The sequence below is a fragment of the Elephantulus edwardii genome, unplaced genomic scaffold (assembly GCF_000299155.1).
Source record: "Elephantulus edwardii isolate Elephantulus edwardi_28Jun2011 unplaced genomic scaffold, EleEdw1.0 scaffold00077, whole genome shotgun sequence".
NCBI classification, from domain to species: domain Eukaryota; kingdom Metazoa; phylum Chordata; class Mammalia; order Macroscelidea; family Macroscelididae; genus Elephantulus; species Elephantulus edwardii.
The window spans coordinates 8,748,285-8,768,380 of record NW_006399827.1 but is presented as its reverse complement, the minus strand read 5'-3'; the positions used below and the strand labels follow the sequence as shown (position 1 = coordinate 8,768,380).

General features: G+C 45.0%; 1 protein-coding gene across 1 annotated transcript in view; it reads left to right on the top strand.

Annotated features, from left to right (window-relative positions):
- The first annotated feature begins 9,146 nt into the window (after positions 1–9,146).
- Positions 9,147–20,096, top strand: part of ACSF2 (acyl-CoA synthetase family member 2) — a 51,714-nt gene continuing 40,764 nt past the window's right edge. Inside the window, exon 1 of the mRNA XM_006889294.1 lies at positions 9,147–9,274. Within this exon, the coding sequence (XP_006889356.1) occupies positions 9,147–9,274 (128 nt within the window). The remainder of the gene's footprint in view (positions 9,275–20,096) is intronic.

The following is a 20,096-nucleotide window of genomic DNA, read 5'->3' as shown; positions in this document are numbered from 1 at the left end:
TGATTCTTTTTCCCATCAATCCTTCTAGTCTACCCCTTCCTGCCTGTCCTCCTTGGACAAATGCTGCCCTTTTGGTCTTCTGTGTTTGGTCATTCTAAGGAGTGAGTGCTTCCCAGATGCTGTTATTCACATTATAGGCCTATCTAATGTTTAGCTGAAAGATTAGCTGTGAGGAAGAAAATTCTTTTTTTAAAATTGTGATTTTAATGAAAGTTTATAGAGAACTTGGATTTGCATTCATTCATTGTTGCACATTTTCCTCCCTTCATCCCCAGTTTGCTTTTCTCTTTGAAAAAATGAATTCTTTCATTATTGTACAATTCCCCCCTCCCCAGTCTACTTTACTACACAGCTCTTACACTGTGGACTGTTGTCATGCAAATAATACCTACTCATATATTCCTTTTAAGCAATCCTATTCTTCATTTGTTTCAATGCTGTGTATATTATTTAGACCCTCTTTTCTTAGTTTTCCTCCAACTCCATGTCAGTCCTGTTTTATAACAGTGGCACTATGCAGTATTTGTCCTTTTATGACTGAAAAATTTTGCTCAGCATATTGTCCTCCAGGGTCACCCATTTTGTATAATATTTATGAGTTTATTGTTTTTCAGTGCAGCATAGTATTTCATTGTGTGAATGTACCACAGCTTCTTTATCCATTTGTTTGTTGATGGGCACTTGGGTTGTTTCTATCTCTTTGCTATTGTGAACAAAGCCACGATAAACATGGTGTGCATATCTGCTTAGGTGGCAGTTCTGGCATCTTTAGGGTATATTCCAGTAGTGGGTCAAGTAGTTGGGTCAAGGAAAAGAAAATTCTAAAGAAAGAAAAAAGCTATCAAAAACATTTATACAGGAGTTCATGCTGTAGCATTCTCTTTCTATAAAGTTATATAACAAATAGGCAAAAGTCATCTATGCTAGAACAGGTGAGAAGAGTGGTATTTGGGATGGTAGCTACTGACTGGAAAGGATAATGGCAATATCTGTGCTTTGATAAGGATTTGAGTTACAAAGCATATCCACTGGCCCAAATACAGCAAAGATATATTTTTTCTTCTTTCTTTTCTTTTTTTAAATTATTAATTTCAATGAACATTTACAGAGAATTTGGATTTCCATTCATTCAGTGTTGCACTTTTCTCCTTGGCATCCCCCATCCCCGCCCCTAGTTCGCTCTTCTCTTTGAAACGTAAAAGAAAAACTTCTTCATTGGTATACAATCCCCTTGTACCTCTCCACCCTCACCCCGAATTTACTCCACTCTGCAATCTTCATTCTGGACCAAAGATATATTTTAAAACGGCATTTCTTTGTGAATTTTACTTCAAAGGAAAAAAATCTGTAAACAAATGTTGGAAATGCTGAGGAGTTTGGGGGTAGATTCATTGTAGTTTATTTTGAAGGAATTAAAAAAATAAATGGGTACATGAGGTAGGCAGAATAATGTCTCCTGAGGAAAGATGTCCACATCCTAATTCTCAGAATCTGTGCCTATGTTACGTTACACCAAAAGAATTTTGCAAATGTGGCCAAGGGCATGAACCTTGAGAGGGATAGATTTTCCTGCGTTTAACAGGAGTCCAACTTCAGCACACAAGCCTTAAACCCAAAAGAGATCAGACAAGTAGGTTGGAGAGGTGTGACATGGACTTACCTTCCTGCTACTAGCTTGGAAGATAGAAGGGATGCAAGAGCCAAAAAACTGTGGTTGCCTCAAGGAACTGGTAAAGTCCCAAAGAGGATACTATCTTCAGTCTTATTTTGTTACAATTTACAGCTTTGGAAAAGAATGGAGGGTTACCGTAGGTCAGAAATTCATCAATGATGGTGGCTTTGGTTTTACAGCCTGTAAAAAAAAAAATTAAAGGGAAGGACCAGTTTTAATATCAGTGGCTTTATTGAGTGTTTCTATGCCTGTAATTTATGTTAAGATTTTCTATAATCTTTTTAATCAATCTAAGTGGGAAACTGAGGTTTGGACAGGGCCATCCCTTCATTCTCCCAATAAATGTTGCTGGATGGTTTGAACTCCTTGTTAGTTGCATGTATCCTTGTTAGTCCCATGTATCCCCTTGTACTGGTTAATACAATGTTATGTAACAAACAACCAGAAAATAGCAGTAACATACAGCAATGTTTATTATGGATTGTGTGTGTTGGGCTACAGTCCGCTGTAGGTTGGCTGAGTGACTGCTGATCTTGGCTACATGAATCCTGTGTCTGAGGGAGTGGGGCTGACTGCTGGTGAGTTTATCTGGAGAGTCTTGGCTAGGATGATTGCGTCTCTTAACTTCCTCCTGACTCTGGTGGGCTATCCTAGGCAGGGCTTCCTCATGATGTAGAATAAGAATCCAGTCATTGTGGAGTTGATTCCAGCTCATGGCAAGCTTACAAACATTGAACTGTGCTCCGTAGACTTTTCAATGGCTGGTGCCCCCCCCCGCCCCCCCCAAGCTTTTCCTACGAGGTAGACTCACACTTCCCACCTTTCTATTAGTAGCTGTGAGCATTCATCATTTGTGTCATGTCACCCAGGGATTAGATAGCAAGATTATATAAGCAGAAATACACAGGTGTTTTCACAGGCTAGCATCAGTAGATGGCATAAATGTACTGATTTGTGTTCAGCTGCTAATAGAATTCAATCTCACCCAGTATAGAACCAGGAAAGAAGGGTCTGGAGACTAACTTCTACGAAGATTACAGCCAAGAAAATCCACAGAGCAGTAAGTAGGGCCGGAGCCTCGCTAGATCTACTACTAAGATTCCATTGGCCAGAGTAAGCCACATGATTGCTCTCAGCCTCCAGGGGTGGAGAAACAGCTATAACTCTTCAGTGAGAATCCAAATCCCAAACCTGTATCAAGTTTCCCTGGCTGCAAACTTTAAAGAGACCCTCAGCTCAGATTGCCTCTTCCTTTTGAGGAGCAGCTGATGGCTTTAGCAATCCAACAGGGCTTTCCTTCAGTGAGAACTGCAAGGGCCCTGGCAAAAGTGAAGAGTGAAGATCTGGGGCCCCCATTGCAACCAATCTTGAGAAATCACAGTGGAGACGCAAATACACCAGCTTGAAAAAGTGACTTGCCAGTTACAACAGAAAGGAGGATTTGCTCAAGGTCACTGAGAGAAAAGGCAGCTGGGTGGAATCCCAGCCTAACTCTAAGGCAATCTTCTGGCGTCACTCTCCCTTTGCACTTTGAGTTGTACAGTGAGAGAGAGTCTCCTGAGGTTGGAGAGGCTGGTGCTGGCTAGGAAACTTCCCTCAGGCCTGCCAAGAACATGTTTCATTACAGTAAACCAGGCTCACTATAGTAGGAAAAGGAGATTAGGGCAAATAAATTTTTCATGAAAAGCAACCATTCTCTGCACAACCCTTCCCTGCCCCCATGCATGTGCTAAAAGGAATTAGTTTCTTAACTATTCCAGCCACTTTAGTTTCTTCTGCTATTTACTTCTAAGTCATATATTTATTTGGTCATTTCTTCCTTTACTGTGTGGGACAAGTAAGGATCTTTCCCCACAATCAACACTCATGGTACCAGCAGCCAGGAAATCAAAAGACGAATTGCATTGGGAAAATCTGCGGTCAAAGACCTCTCCAGAGTACTGAAGAACAACAATGTCAGTCTAGAGACTAAGGTGCCCCTGATCCAGGCCATGGCCTTGAGCTGGAGAGGGATGAGAGAAGAAGAATCAATGTCTTTGAGCTGTGGTGCTGGAGAAGAATACTGAATATACCATGGACTGCTAGGAGAACAAACAGGTCCATTCTGGAGAGGGTGAAACCAAGCTGTTACTTGGAGGCAAGGATTTTGAAGCTCTGTCTGACATACTTTGAGCATGTCACCAGAAGGGAACAGTCTTTGGAGAGGGACATCATGCTTGGAAGAGTGGAAGGACAGTGCAAGAGAGGAAGACTCCAGATGAGATGGGTTGACTCTGGGTGGGGTAACAAGGGTGGGTGTGTCGGAGACAATGAAATTGGCCCAAGATAGAGCAGCGTTCAGAGCTGGTGTACATGTGAGTTGCAGGGATATGACAACACATACAACAACAAGGGTTTGTAGTCCCATCTCCTCTCCTCACAGCTTCTTGCACCCAACTCAATTGTTTGCTGTCAAATCTGAACTGACTCATAGCCAACTAGTCGCTGAGTTACTCAAGGCTGTAAATCACACGGGAGGAGATTGCCCATCTTCCTCCCTCGGAGCCACTTGGTGGGTTCCATCCACCAGGGCCAGGTGGCCTTTTCGGTCAGCAGTGATCTTCATACAGACTACGCCATCAGAGCTCCCTTTTTTCTTTCTCCCTCTCATTGCCCATCGAGTCAGAACTGACTCTTGGGGGGTTTCAGAGGCTGTCAATTGCACAGGAGGAAGTTATGCATCTTTCTCCTGTGGAGAAGCTGGTGCATTCAAACTGACAGGAAGGCGTCTACTTTGAGTTAGTTCAACTCTATGACCGCGCCCATCAGAGCGCCCTCCCTCTTAACCTGGCTAGTTCTTTTTATACATATAGTCATTGGCTTTGTGACTTTAATGCATATTCCATCACCCACAGGAGCTTTCACTAGTTTTTAAGGTAAGGACATTGTAATCCAAAACAGAGAGAGAGAGAGAATCTCCAGGGGGAAAAGATGGAGAATCTTTCCTCTCTTGATTCACAGCCTTAGAAAGGCCACTGGAAGGGAGCTCTGGTGGCCTAGTGACAAGAAGCTGAGCTGCAATCCCAAAATCACATAGTTTGAATCCACACAGATGCTCCACTGGAGAAGGAGCCAGTCAGATCTGACTTGACGGTATACAACAAGGGAAAAAAGAAGAAAAGAAAAAGAAAGGCCACTGGAGGGTCAGCTACAAGCTATGAGTCAGATCTCATGCAACAACGATTGAGATCCTCAATGAATGAAAGATGGACCAATATTAGCAGTTGAAGGTTAATAGCATTTCCTTTCTGCTGTCTCACCAAGATCAAGTGTACTGTATTCACAGGTGGATGCTAAGAATTTTTAAAAACCAGAGAGTGATGTTTACATTTTAGCCTGTTTTTTGTTTTGCTTTGTTTCTTTCACAGAAGGGAGGATATTGGCAAAAAGGGAGAGACGTATGATGGACCCTCTCCAGATGGCACGAGGAAATGAGCCAGAGCAGGAGAGAAGCTGCAGGGCTTGGAAGGCTGACCTGCCCCACTGGAGTGATCCCCACACCAATCCTCTCCACTCTCCTTCAGTCCTCCCCCTCCGCAGAACCAGTGCCTACCTACCACACCCCTGAAGGCTTTACAGACACGAAAATTACTTCTCCTAAGAAAGGTTTCTAACATCCAGAACAGAGGAGAAGGAGCCCTCCTGGTAGAAAGGATAAGCACTTGATTGTTAAGGGTCAGGGGTTCAAAGCTGCCAGAAACCCTGCAAGAGGAATAGACCTAGAAGCCTGCTCTTGCAAAGCTTACAGCCTAAGGACCCTAGGGAGCCATTCTAGTCCATCCTATGGGGCCGTTAACGGGGTGGAATTAACTCGACAGCACACAACAGCACCAGCAAGAGCAGCAGTGCGGTGGAAGGTGTTAGAATGTAGACAGGGAGGAAAGAGGGTGAAGAAAGAGACTACCAGCCACTGATGACTAGCCAAGTACAGATCTGTGCCACTTACATCTCCCCCGATCCCTCTCTGTGCAAGTGGTATCATCACCTCCATTGAACCGTGGACACTATGCTGGATAAACTTGTGACTTTCCCAAACCACACATGACCGTGAGCAGAGTGGTTTTATTATTATTATTATTCTTATACTTCATTCATGTACATTTGTCCACTCCTTCCCTCCCCCTATGGAACTCTTGGATCCTGTAATTCTCCCTCCCCTCCCTCAGCGCCCTGCCCTCTCTCCTTCCCTCTCTGTATGTCCATACACATCTCACTGATTATTCCTCTGTTTTTACAACAATATTCTTTTATGCTTCCCATTTAATTTTTTCTCATTAATTCATTGTTGCACATTTTCCTCCCTGCCCACCCCTCCCCCCAAGTTTGCTTTTCTCTTTGAAAAGAAAAAAAATTCTTTCATTGTTATACAATCCCCCGCTGCCTACACCACCCCACTCCTGTCCACAGTCCACTTTACTACACATTTCTTTTTCTGGAATCTTGCCATGAAAATAATGTTGTTGTTGTTGTTATGTGCTGTCGAGTCATTTGCGACTCATAGCGATCCTATGTACAACAGCCCTAAACCCTGCTCTATCCTATGCCAATCGCATTGCCTCTGACACACCCATCCTGATTACCCCAGTCACTGAATCAATCCACCTCATAGAGGGTCTTCCCCTCTTGCGCTGTCTCTCTACTCTATCCAGCATGATGTCCCTCTCCAAAGAACTTATGAAAGTAATACCTAATCAAATATTCTTTTTAAACATTTCTCTCCCTTATCTGCTTCAATCCAGTATACAATATTTATCCCCTCTTTTTTTTTGGTTCCTCCCAACCCCAGTGTCAGTCTCATTTTGCAACAGTAGCACTATGCAGTATTTATCCTTTTGTGACTGAGACATTTCACTCAGCATAATGTCTCCAGGGTCACCCATTTTGTACAATATTTCATGAGTTCCTTTTTTTCAGTGCAGCATAGTATTCCATTGTGTGAATATACCACAGCTTCTCTGTCCATTCATTTGTTGATGGGCACTTGGGTTGTTTCCAACTTTTTGCTATTGTGAACAAAGCAGCAATAAACATGGGTGTGCATTTATCTACTTGGGTGACAGCTCTGGTTTCTTTTGGGTATATTCCCAGTAGTGGAATTGCTGGGTCAAATGGTATTTCTATTTGCAACTTTTTGAGAAAGCAACATACAGCCTTCCATAGTGGAATTTTACACTCCCACCAACAGTGAATAAGGGTTCCAGTTTCTCCACAACCTGACCAGCATTTATTGTTTGCTGTTCTGTTAAATTTTGCTATTCTTACTGGGGTGAGATGATATCTCATAGTTGTTTTGTACAACAATATTCTTATACAATATTTGTTCTTATGAGCTTGAGTTAGTTTGCTCAGCAATATGCTCTCTAGCTTCTCCCATATTATAGAGTGTTTTTCAAAATCGGTGCTCCTGAGTGCTGAATAGTATTCCATTGTGTGAATGTATCACAGTTTCTCAACTCAGTCCATTTGTTGATGGACATTTTGGCTGTTTCCTTGTTCTTGCTACTGTGAATAATGCTGCTTTGAACACCGGTGTACAATTCTCCACTTGTATCTCAGTTCTATTTTCCTTGGGGTATATTCCTAGCAGTGGTATACGGGGTCTTATGGAATCTCCACGTTCAGCTTTTTGGAGACACATCAAACTGCCTTCCAGAGTGGATGTAACATTTATTTTACAATCCTACCAACAGTGGAAAAGTTCCCATCTCTCCACATGCTCTCCAACATTTGTTGCTTGCTGTGTGAACAGTTTTGTTGTTCAGGGTGCCCACTGCTCCACCTCTGACAAACAGGAGTAGCTGAGCCTCCCTGAGCCTCATTTCTCATTCAGTAAAATCAGAGGCACATTCCACGATGCATCTCTTCTTGTAGGACTGGCAGTGATTCCACGCTACCTCATTGCTATCTCTCTGGGAGCCTTCGGGAGGTGGAGTCAGGAAAGCAGAACAGGAGAAAATTCCTGGAGAAACTAGCCTCCTTTTGCCTCAGGACTGACCTCAAATTAGCAAGTAGGGTCTGAGATGACTATCCATCCTCACTTCACAGGCCCAGAGAGGGGCAGGGATTTACCCACGGTCACCCAGCAACCTATGACACAGCTGGTGCCAGATAGACTAGAGTCCAGGACTCAGAACTTCTCAGAACCTGGTATCCACCAGCTGGGCTGTCAGAGACCCAGCACTAGACCAACAAGGGGGACCTGCTAGCCCAGCTCTTTACAATCTCTCTGCTCTTTTGTTGACTTTCCTGCTGACCCCACTTGGAAGAGGGAGGTGCTGCTTTAAGAGCCAGAGCTCTGGGGTTTCTTGAGGTCACTCTGAAGAACTTAAAGAGGAGAGGAGTGGACTTCTCAGGACCTTAGTGGAGCCACAAGTTCTGTTAGGGCAAAGGTCTCCTGGGCCAGGCCCCACCCTTGGCAGGTCCTTTGCCTGACTCTGCTTACATCATGCCTCCGAGTTAGGTGAAGGGAGAGTGACGGGCCTGGGCTCCCTGCTCCCTTTCGGTCTCCCTCTTCTAGAGGAAGAGTAGAGGCTAGGCTGGTGAGGACCTGGTCCATCCATAAACTTGCTGGCCATGCGTGCGAGTGTCCCCTTCCCCCGCCAAGACCAGGGGTGGACCTTCTTCCCCTTGAAGCCCAGCCCAGAGCTTAACTCCCCAGGCACACCTGGACCTCAGGGACCCTAAGGAGTGGTGGGGAGAGAGCAAGCAGTGCGCACTGACCAGGTCATCTACTCAATGCATCTAGTGGTTGGTTCTGTGTGAGCTGGGCGGGCAGAGGGAGATGAGAAGCAGGTCCCTGTCTTCGATGTCACTTTACTTTGTATGGCCAGCCCAACTGTGGAGACTCTGGGGGAGGGATGTGAGCCCCAGCTGGGTCCCTCCGTAAACTCACACTTGGCCTCAGCCTGCGGGCCCAGTGGGGGTCGCCCACCGTCCCCTTTGTCCTGCGGCTTCCCGTCCCCTCCCCCAGGGCCCTCTGCTCCAGCTGGCACGCCTTGGGTGGCTCCAGCTGGCTCCTTTGGCCTCTGGCTCGCCACCCCCGGCGCCAGCACGTGACCCGTGCGCTAAACCGGACGCCTGGCGCCCCGCCCGCACTCGCGCCCCGCCTCGCGCTCCATGAAATTCACAAACTCCGGCGCCCCAACACCCAGGCCCCTCCGGCTGGGACGCGGGACCTGCCCGCCCGGGGTTGCCGCCCGGGCCTCGAGACTTGGGCAGAAACCGGGAGAGTTGTCGGAGGGTGGAAGGGGGAGGGCGCGGGTCCGAGCGAAGGTGCCGCCGGGGCCGCCCCCTCCTCGCCCCGCCCCGCCGGTCCCCGTCCTCCGCGCCCCATAGGCAGAGGCGACCCTTCCCGCCTCCCCGCCGCTCCCGCCTCGCCCCGCCTCGGCTCACTTTAAAAATTTGCTGGGTCCAGGACGGGGTGCAAAAGCTCCCCATGGCTGTCTGCGTCGGGATGCTGCGCCTCGGGAGGCTGTGCGCGGGGGGCCCGGGGGTGCTGGGAGCCCGCGCCGTCCTCGTCCGAGGCTGGCGGGAAGCGATCTCGCAGGGCGTTCGACAGCTCAGGTACCCGCCCGGGAGCAGAGGGGAAGGGCCAGCCCCCCGGGGAGCAGGCCGCTGAGGTCCTGTCGAGCCTGCAGCTCCCCACCTCTGGGTGGCGCGCGCTGGGGAGCCAGTGCGCTGCACCCTAGCATCTGGGCAACAGGAAAAGCTGACCTGACCCGCACGAGCTCGGTCAGTGGCTAGTGGACAGCTGTGCCCTGAACCTCTGGTTCTGGTTCTGGACGCTAGATCCTTCCCGTCCTGCACACATAGAGACCCGGGGGCCTTGGGTAGCCTAGCCAGAGAGAGCAGCGAAGGCCAAGGCCGGGCCTTTCCCTACAAGGCTGCCTGTGGGCTAGACCCCTTGAGGAATGCTGGCTGCTGTTGTGTCTTGGAGTTAACGGGGACTCCTACGAACAACAGGTCCAATGCTTGCCCTACTGTACGATTCTGTGTCGTGTGCTAACACTTAACCTGGTATTTCCTGCTTATTGGCTGCTGGCAAGCACTACTTTTGCTCCTTCTAGGAACCACGCTGATCGTGGATGGCACATGATGGGGCAAGATTTCTATCTGTTTTCCTGGGTTTGCTATGTATGAGTCATAGTCGATCTGATAGCAGCCGACAAGAGCCCTTGCTGGGTCAGAATCCACTCATTCGCGGTGCCTTTGGTTTGACAAGTCCTGGTCGCATCGCGGTTAATCAGGACCTAACCCGAAAGTTAGTTGGTGGCTGCAGCTCAGAAGAGTACCAGCCAGGAAACCCTATGAAGCAGTTAGTTCTACCCTGTCCTATAGAATCACAGAGTTGCAATCAGTTCTAGTGCATGCCACGCCAGCCTACCACTGGGCGTGCTTTTGTCAGGCTTGGGGATGCAGGGAGTGGAGTGAGCGCTGGAAAGCAAAGACTGTGGCTTGGACTGACTTTGCTGCAGTCAGGAAAGCTGCGTTACTGGTGCTGCCAGTCTGCAGGGAGGAGCCCTTAAATCTGCAAATCGAAGGGTGAGCTGAGTGTCTGCGGTGCTGCTCCTGAGCGCGTTTGTCTTCAGCACCCAGCTGGCCCCACCTGTGAGCTGGGCCATGGTCCTGGGTCTGACTGGGGCCAGCACCTGATTTTGAACACCTGGGCAAGGGGAATGGGGAGAATTCTGAGAGGACTTCATTTCATCCTAGAAAAAGGAAAAAAAAGTTGAGGTAGAACAAGTTGGAAGAAGAAGTAAATTCCTCTTCTAACTCGAATTCTGAGATTACAGTGTCTTGAACTTGATGGCTCTTAAAAGCTAGAAATCTCTTCAGGGTGCCACATCTTTCATAACACTGTACCTAGTTTTCTGGGAAAGCTGGTGGGTCGAGGCAGTGCGGATAAGTGATGGAATTCACACCTTTCTTATGGGAGCATGAGGTTTTCTTCCAGGCAAATGCATCTTAAGTGCAGCCATGAACACCTGTCAGCAGAGGCTTCCTTGTTGCTTTGATCAAAGCTTCAAACCTGTTTGATTATGGCCCAAGCGTACACAACTCTTGCAGGGTGGATTTTAATCCAGCTAGGAAATAGGAAGCAGTGCTCCACTCAAACATGGTGGTTGACACGTGTTCAAGCAGATGTGGTCGGCCGCCATTTTTAGTGGGGTTTTGGGGTTCTTTCCTATTGTGATTTTAATGAAAGCTTACAGAAAAGTTGGATTTTCATTTTTAAAAAAATATTCACTGTTGCATATTCCCTCCCTAACCCTCGCCAGTTCACTTTTTTAAAAAAAAAAATTGTGATTTTAGTGAAAATTTACAGAAAAGTTGGATTTTGACTCATTCATTGTTGCACATTTTCCTCCCTACCTGCCCAATTCACTTTTAAAAAAAATTTATTCATTTTTGCACAATTTCTTCCCCTCCTCCACCTTCCCCAGTCTACTTTTCTTATTCTGAACTGTTGACGTACAAATAATACCTAATCATACATTCCTCTTAAATAGTTCTTTTCTTCATCTGTTCCAATACACTGTTCATTATCTATCCCCACTTTCCTAGTTTCCTTCAAACCCTCATGTCAGTCCTGTTTTATAACAGTGGTGTTATGCAATATTTGTCCTTTTGTAACAGAGATATTTCACTCAGCCTAATGTCTGCAGCGTCACCCATGCTGCATCATGTTTTAAAAATTCCTTATTTTTCAGTGCTGCATAGTATTCTCTTGTGTGAATATACGATAGTTTTTCTAACCATTCATTTGTTGATGGGCACTTGGGTTGCTTCCATCTCTTGGCTTTTGTGAAGAACAGCAATAAACATGGGTGTGAATGCATACGTGTGTTTGGGTGGCAGCTCTAGTTTTTTAGGGTGTATTCCAAGTAGTGGAATTGCTGGCTCAAACTGTATTTCTATTTCCAACTTTTTTAGAAAGTGCCGTATCGCCTTCCATACTGGTTGCACCATTTTACACTACCACTATCTGTGAATAAGCATTCCAATCTCTCCACAACCTCACCAGCATTGGGTTTTGTTTGTTTGGTGGGGTTTTTTTTATTGTTGTTTGTTGAGTGGAGTTTTGAGTGCTGCCTGTTTCCTGCTGAGGTCAAAGTCACAAGAGATTTCATTGCTGTGCAATGTGAAGTTATGAGATTCCTAGGTTTCATCACTGAACCATTTCAAATAGATTCAAAAGTCCTGGCTATGTTGCTCAATAGATTTCACTCGAGCTTCCAGAATAAGGCTGACTAGCAAGAAGAGGTTGGATGTTTACCTTCCAGTGAAAACCTTGGGGATCACTAGATTACAACGGTGTAACCAACAGCAGTCCTGGAGAACGGCATGATGCTATACTGCATTACATGGCGAGATCCGTGAGTCAGGTAGCTAACAACCAGAAGGCTGGGAAGTACATGAGATATGGATGAAGGACACTGGGTCCTTGTGTGTCTGTTGCTTGTTCCCTTCCAGAGCTCCCCTAAGTAAGCCCTACCACTTGCAAGCTCCAGCCTCCAGGCCTCTCTCAAGCCTTCTGGACCCTTCAAAGTCCAAATGCAAAAGTCAGTCCCCAAAGTACACGTGTTTTGTGATGCTACCCAGCCCACCTCAGGTAACATTCTGACCTTTCACTTTTTTCCCCCAGAGGAAGTATAAATAGGGCAAGTTCTGTGGTTTGTTCAAAGTCTGTAATATCCTAGTTTGGAAGTACAGTAGGAAATGTGGTACAAGGCACCAGAGGCACTCTGTCTCTGTGTCAGAAGACACCCATTTATGGAGTGAGATTAGATTTTCACAACTTTGGGCCTAACTCGTCTCCCTTCTGGCTCTTACATCCTTTTCTGCTGACGGTGGTGGTTTTGCTTGATTTCTCTCTCACTTCCTCTCAGAAACCCTCATGTGTCTCAAGCAAACATTCCAGAGCTCATCTGCCTCCTCATCCGTGGTGCTGTGGATAAAGAGACTCTGGAGCCGATCCTCAGTCCTCAAAGGATCCGTAGGCTCATAGAGTGGGAAGAGAAAGCAACGTATGATCCCACTGGGGGTCCAGCTGCCATGGAGCAGAAACCTCCTGGCTTCTGTCCTCTGCGCTTCCTTGTCAGGTCAAGCACTCAGCCCAACACCTCAGATCCCCCACTCTGACCTGACAGAAACACTTTGAGGCAAATTAACTTGGGCTATAGCCCTGACTCCTCCACTGCCTGGGTACATGGGTGCATGACCTTAGGGCATGTTACCTAACCTCTGAGCTTTAATAAATTATAATACCTATTAAAGCTGAGTAGTCAGACAGGTTGACAAAGGTTGATTTTTTTTCTCCCAGCTTTTCCTCTGGAGGCAAAGGTGGTTCCTGAGCACCTTCACATGGTGTCAGGTAGATTCCAACTGAAGTGAGAATACCAGAGGATCCCATCCTCAGTGGCCTGTCCCTTGGACCTGATTCTTCCTCCTGGCTGATTGTCAAGATGGCGACCTTTGCCTGGACACAAGTCTAATCCTTCGACTTACTCAATACCTTCTTCTCCATCAGAGGCGGGGCTGTCCAGAGTCCTCTTCCTAGAAGAAGAGAGGAGCTGCTAATTTTTCTCCAGATCCCTGAGCTACCCACTCCTTCTTTGTACATATACCCCCTGCTCCAAAGAAAGTTGGAGGGGCTAGGCTGGGGTTTCAGGAAGTTTTGGAAGAAGGAGCCCAAGGGGAAACATAGAAAAGAGCAGGCTTCCTTGAAAGTTGACCTAGGACTGCCTAGGAGAACGCTGCATCCCCTCTGAGTGTTGGGAGACTCAGAACTGAGGAAGAGCACAGTGGCTCAGGCCTTCCAGGATCATGTGTGTCAGTACTACCTGTTACTGGGTTATTGCACAAGTTGATTTGTTCTTCCCCTCAGCTTTTCCTAAGGGGCAGGACCTTCAAATGGGTGTGATGCTCAGAGTGGGGCCTCTAGTGACACTGGGCTGATGGTAGAGAGGTGCAGGGGTGGGTGGGCTTCATGAACCACCCTCCAGGGAGAGAGGTGACTGTCTTCACAGAGAATCAGCAACTTCGACCCTGTCTATGTTTCAAGCCTACCAATTCCTAAACAACGTGTCTCTGGAAACTCTATGAACTTTGATAAATGACAATAATTGTAGAAAGGTTTTAGGCTTTTTGTTCATAGGGTCACTATGAGCTGTGTTCAATGTGATGGCAATCAACAACAACAGTATTTATGGAGATCATAAGTAGTTTCCTAATCTCCTAAAGTTGAGTTGCACATGATTTGGTGATATTGTCTCTGCATTCCACCAAGTGTACCCCAGTCTAACATTAACAGTGGTGGGAGCTCTGGTGGCCTAGTGGCAAGAAGCTGCGCTGCAATCCCGAAGGTGTGCAGTTCTAATCCACCAGATGCCTGGAGGAGGGGCAATTTCCTCCTGTGCCCATTGGATCTTACTCAACGGTACACAACAACAACAAATTAGCAGTGGAAATGAAGGTACATGCTTGGGTGTTGTAATAAGAGAATCCTCACAGCAATGAATCTTGGTGCTTTTTTCAAGACTTTGAACACAGTAGGTGTGCAATCTACTAGGAGAGGGTACAATGGAAGCTACAAAGATGAATGAGCTTCCTTCTATCTGCCCAAGAGAGATGGTTCAGGGGAAGATTACAGACTCATAATCAACCCGAAAGGGGCTCACCATTAAGAACGCCTATCAATTTGCCCAAATTTGTTGAGAAACTGGGGGTGTAGGGGGAGAACCGTATTTGGCAGGACAGAGAACTTTGTAACACTGGCCTAACGCCACAAGGCTTGAGGCAGAGGCACCTGCGAGCATATTCGGAAGCTGTCCTGACTGAGTGATTGTATCTTGCTGCCAACCTGAACAGAACGCCAATTAAAACAAGGAGGAATCTCATTGGTGGGAATGAAGTTAGAGAAGGCTTCCTTAAGAGCTACAGTCAGTCCCAGGAGTATTCTGTAAATGTTGTTGTAAGACTCTTGTCTGAGATGGTATTACCAAATGTTTGTTCCCAGTCTGTAGGTTTTCTTTTCACCCTGTTGGAAAAAGTTTTTGACGCACACATAGATTTAATCTTTGAAGGTCCCATGCATCCATTTTATCCTCTTTAAGAGTGTGCATTTCTGATTGTATTTGACAGTCTCATTATATCTTGGACTAGCACTTCTAAGCTTGATCCCAGTTTGTGTGTTATGAATGTTATGGTTTTGGGCTTTGCTACCAGATCTCTGATCCACCATGAGTTGATTTTTGTGTATGGTGTGAGATGTGGTTCCTCTTCCAGTTTTACCAGCATCATTTGTTGATGAGATCATCATTTCCCCATTTGATAGCTTTGATTTCCTTGTTGAATATCAGTTGACCATAGATAACTGGGTCTATTTCTGGGGTCTCAATTCTGTTCAATTTGTCTATGTGTCATATGTCATTGTACCAGTACAATGTTTTGGTTACTACTGCTGTGTAGTAGCTTTTGAGGTCAGGGAGTACTATTCCTCCAACCTCATTTTTGTTTCTCAAAAGTGTTTTGCTTATTTGAGGTCTCTTGCCTCTCCAAATAAATTTGATAATTTTTCTTTCAATCTCCTTGAAAAATGAATTTAATATCTAGATTGGGATTGCATTGAACATGTACATTGCTTTTGGTAGGATTGACATTTTCACAATATTGAGTTTACAGAATACTCCTGGGCCTCCACAAGACAAAGACTGATAACCTAATTACAAAATGGGCAAAAGACATGGAAAGAATTTTCACAGAGAAAGATATTCAAATAGCAAACAGACACATGAAGAAATGCTCCAAATCACTGGCAATAAGAGAGACGCAAATCAAAACCACCAGGAGGTACCATCTCACTCCAGTAGCAGTGGCAAAGTTTAACATGGCAGCAAGAAATATGATGGTGGAGAGGATGTGTCAAGAAAGGAACTCTTATACATGGTTGGTGGGATTGTGAAATAGTGCAGCCATTCTGGAAGGCAGTTTGACGCTTCCTCAAAAAGGTGAACATAGAAATTCTATATGACCCACTATTGGAATATGCTCTGAGAATATGAGAACTGAGGCACAGAGATTTGTATACTAATGTTCATAGCAGCATTATTCACCATCACAAGAACGTAGAGACAGCCCAAAAGCCCAACCACAAAGGAATGGATTGAGAAATTATGGTACATTCGCACAGTGGAATACTATGCAGCATGCAGGAGCAATGATTTTGTAAATTATTACCTGACTTGGGAGGGACTGGAGAGCATTATGCTGAGTGAACTAACTCAGTCTCACAAGGATAAATATTGTGTAAAACCATTATTGTAGAATGAGTATAAGGATCCAAGAGGGGTGTTAGAGGGTGTAAGCAGAGGAATGAGGATGTGCAGGGGGAGGAGCGGATTAATCATGGGGTTGTATAGTTTGGTGGGTGGGGGAGTGAGAGAAATTGAAAGAATTTGTTCTTGAAAACAATGTATTTGAATATTGTGAACTAGTAGAAAATTTAAAAAAAGAAATAAAATGAAATTGCTGACAAAAAATAATGAGAATTGGTATGAGTCAATACTAATTTAACAACAAATAACAATGTTAGAAAATTATAATTTTCTTATTCTTTCATTAACTCCTAATATCAGTTATTAAATGATTATAAAAAAATTGATTAAACCTAAAAAAAAAAGAAGAGCTGCAGTCCCCAACCGTCCTGACTATGAAACTCTCCTAATCTTCCTTCACATTATTTTATTTCTTTCATCTTCGGGCCAAAACTTTGAAGCATGAGAGATCTGTGTTCAAGCAAACTAACTTCCCAGCTGAATAGCTTTGGGACTTAAATGCTTATCACAGAGCCACGTGGAGAAAATGCTCAGGCCACTGTAACAGAGTTACTTTACAGGCGGGAGAGGATGAAACCAAGTTTCTCCTTGGAGGCAAGGATTTTTTATTTCAATACAATTTTAATTTTATAATGCTTTACTTACATTTTGAAGCTCCATCTCACATACTTTGAGCATATGGCCAGGAAGGACCGGTCCTTGGAGAAGGACATCATGCTCAGAAGAATAGAGGGATGGCACAGGAGAGGAAGACCCTGGATGAGAAGGATTGACATGGTCACTGAAGCAGTAGGATTAAGTGTATTGGAGTCAATGAGACTGGCTCTGGATAGGGCAGGGTTCAAAGTTATTGTACATGGGGTTGCTATGAGTTGCAGGCAACTTGATGACACATAATAATAACAACAACAGCAACAACAACAACAACATTCATCTCTGGTAGTGAGCTCCGGTAGCATAGTGATAAAGAACTGCATTGCCAATCCAAAGGCACATGGTTTGAATCTACCAGTCGTTCCACAGGATAAAGATAGACAGTATCCTCTGAAAACGAGCTGGAAGGTTAGTTATGAGTCATTTTCAAAAGTAATGAGTGAATGAGTTATCCAGCAGGAAAACGGCACTGGTGGTGTAATGGTTAAGTTGTTGTTGTTGTTGTTATGTGCCGTCGAGTCGCGACCCTATATACAACAGCCCTAAACTCTGCTCCGTCCTGTGCCATTCGCACTTTCTCTGACACTCCCATCCCGATTATCCCAGTCACTGAATCAATCCACCTCATAGAGGGCCTTCCCCTCCTGCGCCGTCCCTCCACCCTCCCAAGCATGATGTCCTTCTCCAAGGACCAGTCTCTCCTCACAACATGCCCAAAGTATGTTAGATGGAGCCTCAGAATCCTTGCTTCCAAGGAGCCACCCGGTTTAACCCTTTCCAGGACGAATCTGTTTATTTTCCTAGCAGTCCATGGTATTCATCTGCTAATCAAGAAATTGTCAGTTTGAACCCAACTGGCAGCTGGCAGCTCTGTGGAGCTTGATAATCTGTTTCTTTGAAGTTACAATGTTTCCTTAAAGTTGCAGTCTAGGAACCCCCCTGGAGTAGCCCTACTCTGTCATATAGATTTGTTGTGAGGCAGAGTTGGTTTGGTAACATGCAACAATAGTTCCTTTAGCAATGACTTTGCATGCCCCTGACATGTTTAAGGGCCACAAACTACAAACAGTGTCTACTGCAAGTTGTTAGGTGCTGTCAAATGGACCGTGACTCATAGTGACCAGGTGAACAATGGATCTTGTCTATTCTGTGCCATCCTCACCATCTCTGATGTACTTGACCCCATTGTTTTAGTCACTGACTGTGTCAATCCATCTTCTTGTGAGTCTGCCTCTCTTTTGCTGACCTTCACCTTTCTAAAAATGTTCTCCAAGGAGCAGCCTAAAAACGTGTCCAAATTACGTGACATAAAGCCTTTCCATCCTCATCTCTAAGAAGCACCGGGCAGAACTTTCTCTGAGGCATCTGTTTGTTCTCTTGGCATGCCATGAGATTTTCAGTACTTTTCCTCAGCTCCATAACTGAAAGGCTCTTCTGTCATCCTTAGCAATTGAAAAGATCATGGCTTGAATCAGATGCACCTTAATCTTTGAACTGACGTCGTTTCTTTCCAACTTTAGAGAGGTCCTTGACAGCAGATTTGCCCACTACAATACATCTTCTGATTTCTTGACTGCTGGTGCCAAGGATGTTGATTGTGGATCCATGTAAGATGAAATTACTAACAACATCTATCTCTTTCCATCTATTATGATGTTGTCTATTGAGCCAGTGGCGGCAATTTTTTACTTCTTCATGTTGAGATGTAATCCAATTTGAAGAATGTGGGGTTGTTTTGGGTTCTTTTTAAATTTTTATTTTATTATTTTGTGTGTGTGTATCGTCAAATGGGCTCTGACTGGTACAGGAGGAGATTGCCCCTCCTTCTCTGGCAGGTCATCTGGTGGATTCGAATCACATATCTTTGGGATTGCAGTGCAGCTTCTTGCCACTAGGCCACCAGAGCTCCCGAGGACTGTAATTTTTGATCTTTTGCAGCAAGCTCTTCAAGTCTGTTTGCTTTTGGCAATCAAGGCTGCGTCATCTGCTGAATGTGGGTTGTTGTCTTCTTCCTATTCTGATGCCACATTCTTCTTCTTAGGGTCCTGATGCCATATGCGTTCTTCTTCATAGACTGTAGAAGGATTTGTTCAACATACAGACTGAACTGGTATAGAGAAAGGATGCAGTCCTGACACATACCTTTCTTGATTTTAAACCCTGCAACGTTCTCTTGCTTTGTTTGGATGACTGCTTTTTGGTCTAAGTGCAGATTTCAAATGAACACTCTTAAGTGTCCTGAGATTCCCATTCTTCTCAATGTTAGTAATAATTTGTTATGATCCACACAGTCAAATACCTTTGCCTAATCAATAAAACACAAATAGACAGCCCTTTGGTACTCTCTACTTTCAGCCAAGATCCATCTGACATCAGCAGTGATGCCCCTGGTGCTGCAGTCTCTTCTAAATTTAGTTTGACTTTCTGGCAGGTCTCTGTTGATGTACTGTTACAGCCATTTTTTGGATAACATTCAGCAGGAGTTTACTTACATGTGATATTAGTGATATTGTTCTATAATTTGTACATTCTGTTGGATCACCTCTTCTTTTGGGGAGTGGGAAAATATATGAATGTCTTCCAGTCAGGTGGCCAGGTAGCTGTCTTTCAAATTTCTTGACATAGACTTGTGAGCACATCCAGGGCTGAAACTATTAAAACACTTCATTTGAAAAGCTGTGTTTCACCTTGAGAAATGCCACGTAAGTTCTTCTCTTTTCATTTTCTAACTCCACCTCTTTCTGGTTTCTAGAGAGAGGATTATGGCAGGAGTGGGTTACATAAACCAAGGTGGAGCTGCTGAAGATTTGTTGACAAGCCTGTGTTTATGCTGGGTGTTGGAAAGAAGGGCCGTTTTTTTTTTGCTGATCATATATTTAACAAGCCAGTGTTCGGGTTGTAATTTCACCTCGAGAGTGGGCCTTGCTAAGGGAGTGTCTGTGAGGCGACAGTTACTAACTAATCTGCCAAGTGCCTTGCCCTTTGAAAATGAATAAATTGTATTTCTAGCTTACTAATCATGTTTTGCAAGTCTAATTTGATTTACTAATCATGTTTTGTAAGTCTAATTGGGTCTCATGCGTTTTTCAATTTGAGTGTTGGATGACAGGAAAGAAGTCTCAGTTCTGTCACAGCTAACAATAAGTGACTTTAGATAAATCACTCAACTTCCCTGTCCTTGGTTTGTTTGTAAAACAGACCCCTGGACAAGCAACCTACTATGATTCACTAGGCTTCTGTGAAGGAACAGAAATGTGGAGGGCTTTGACCTTGGAAAGGGAAGGTCTAGAGTGTAGGTGCCTCTCACCTGAGTTATTCTACAAATGTCTTCTTGAGAGAATTTGCTGTACTCAAACAAAAGGTTCTCTCTACTATCTCTAGATACACACAGAGAG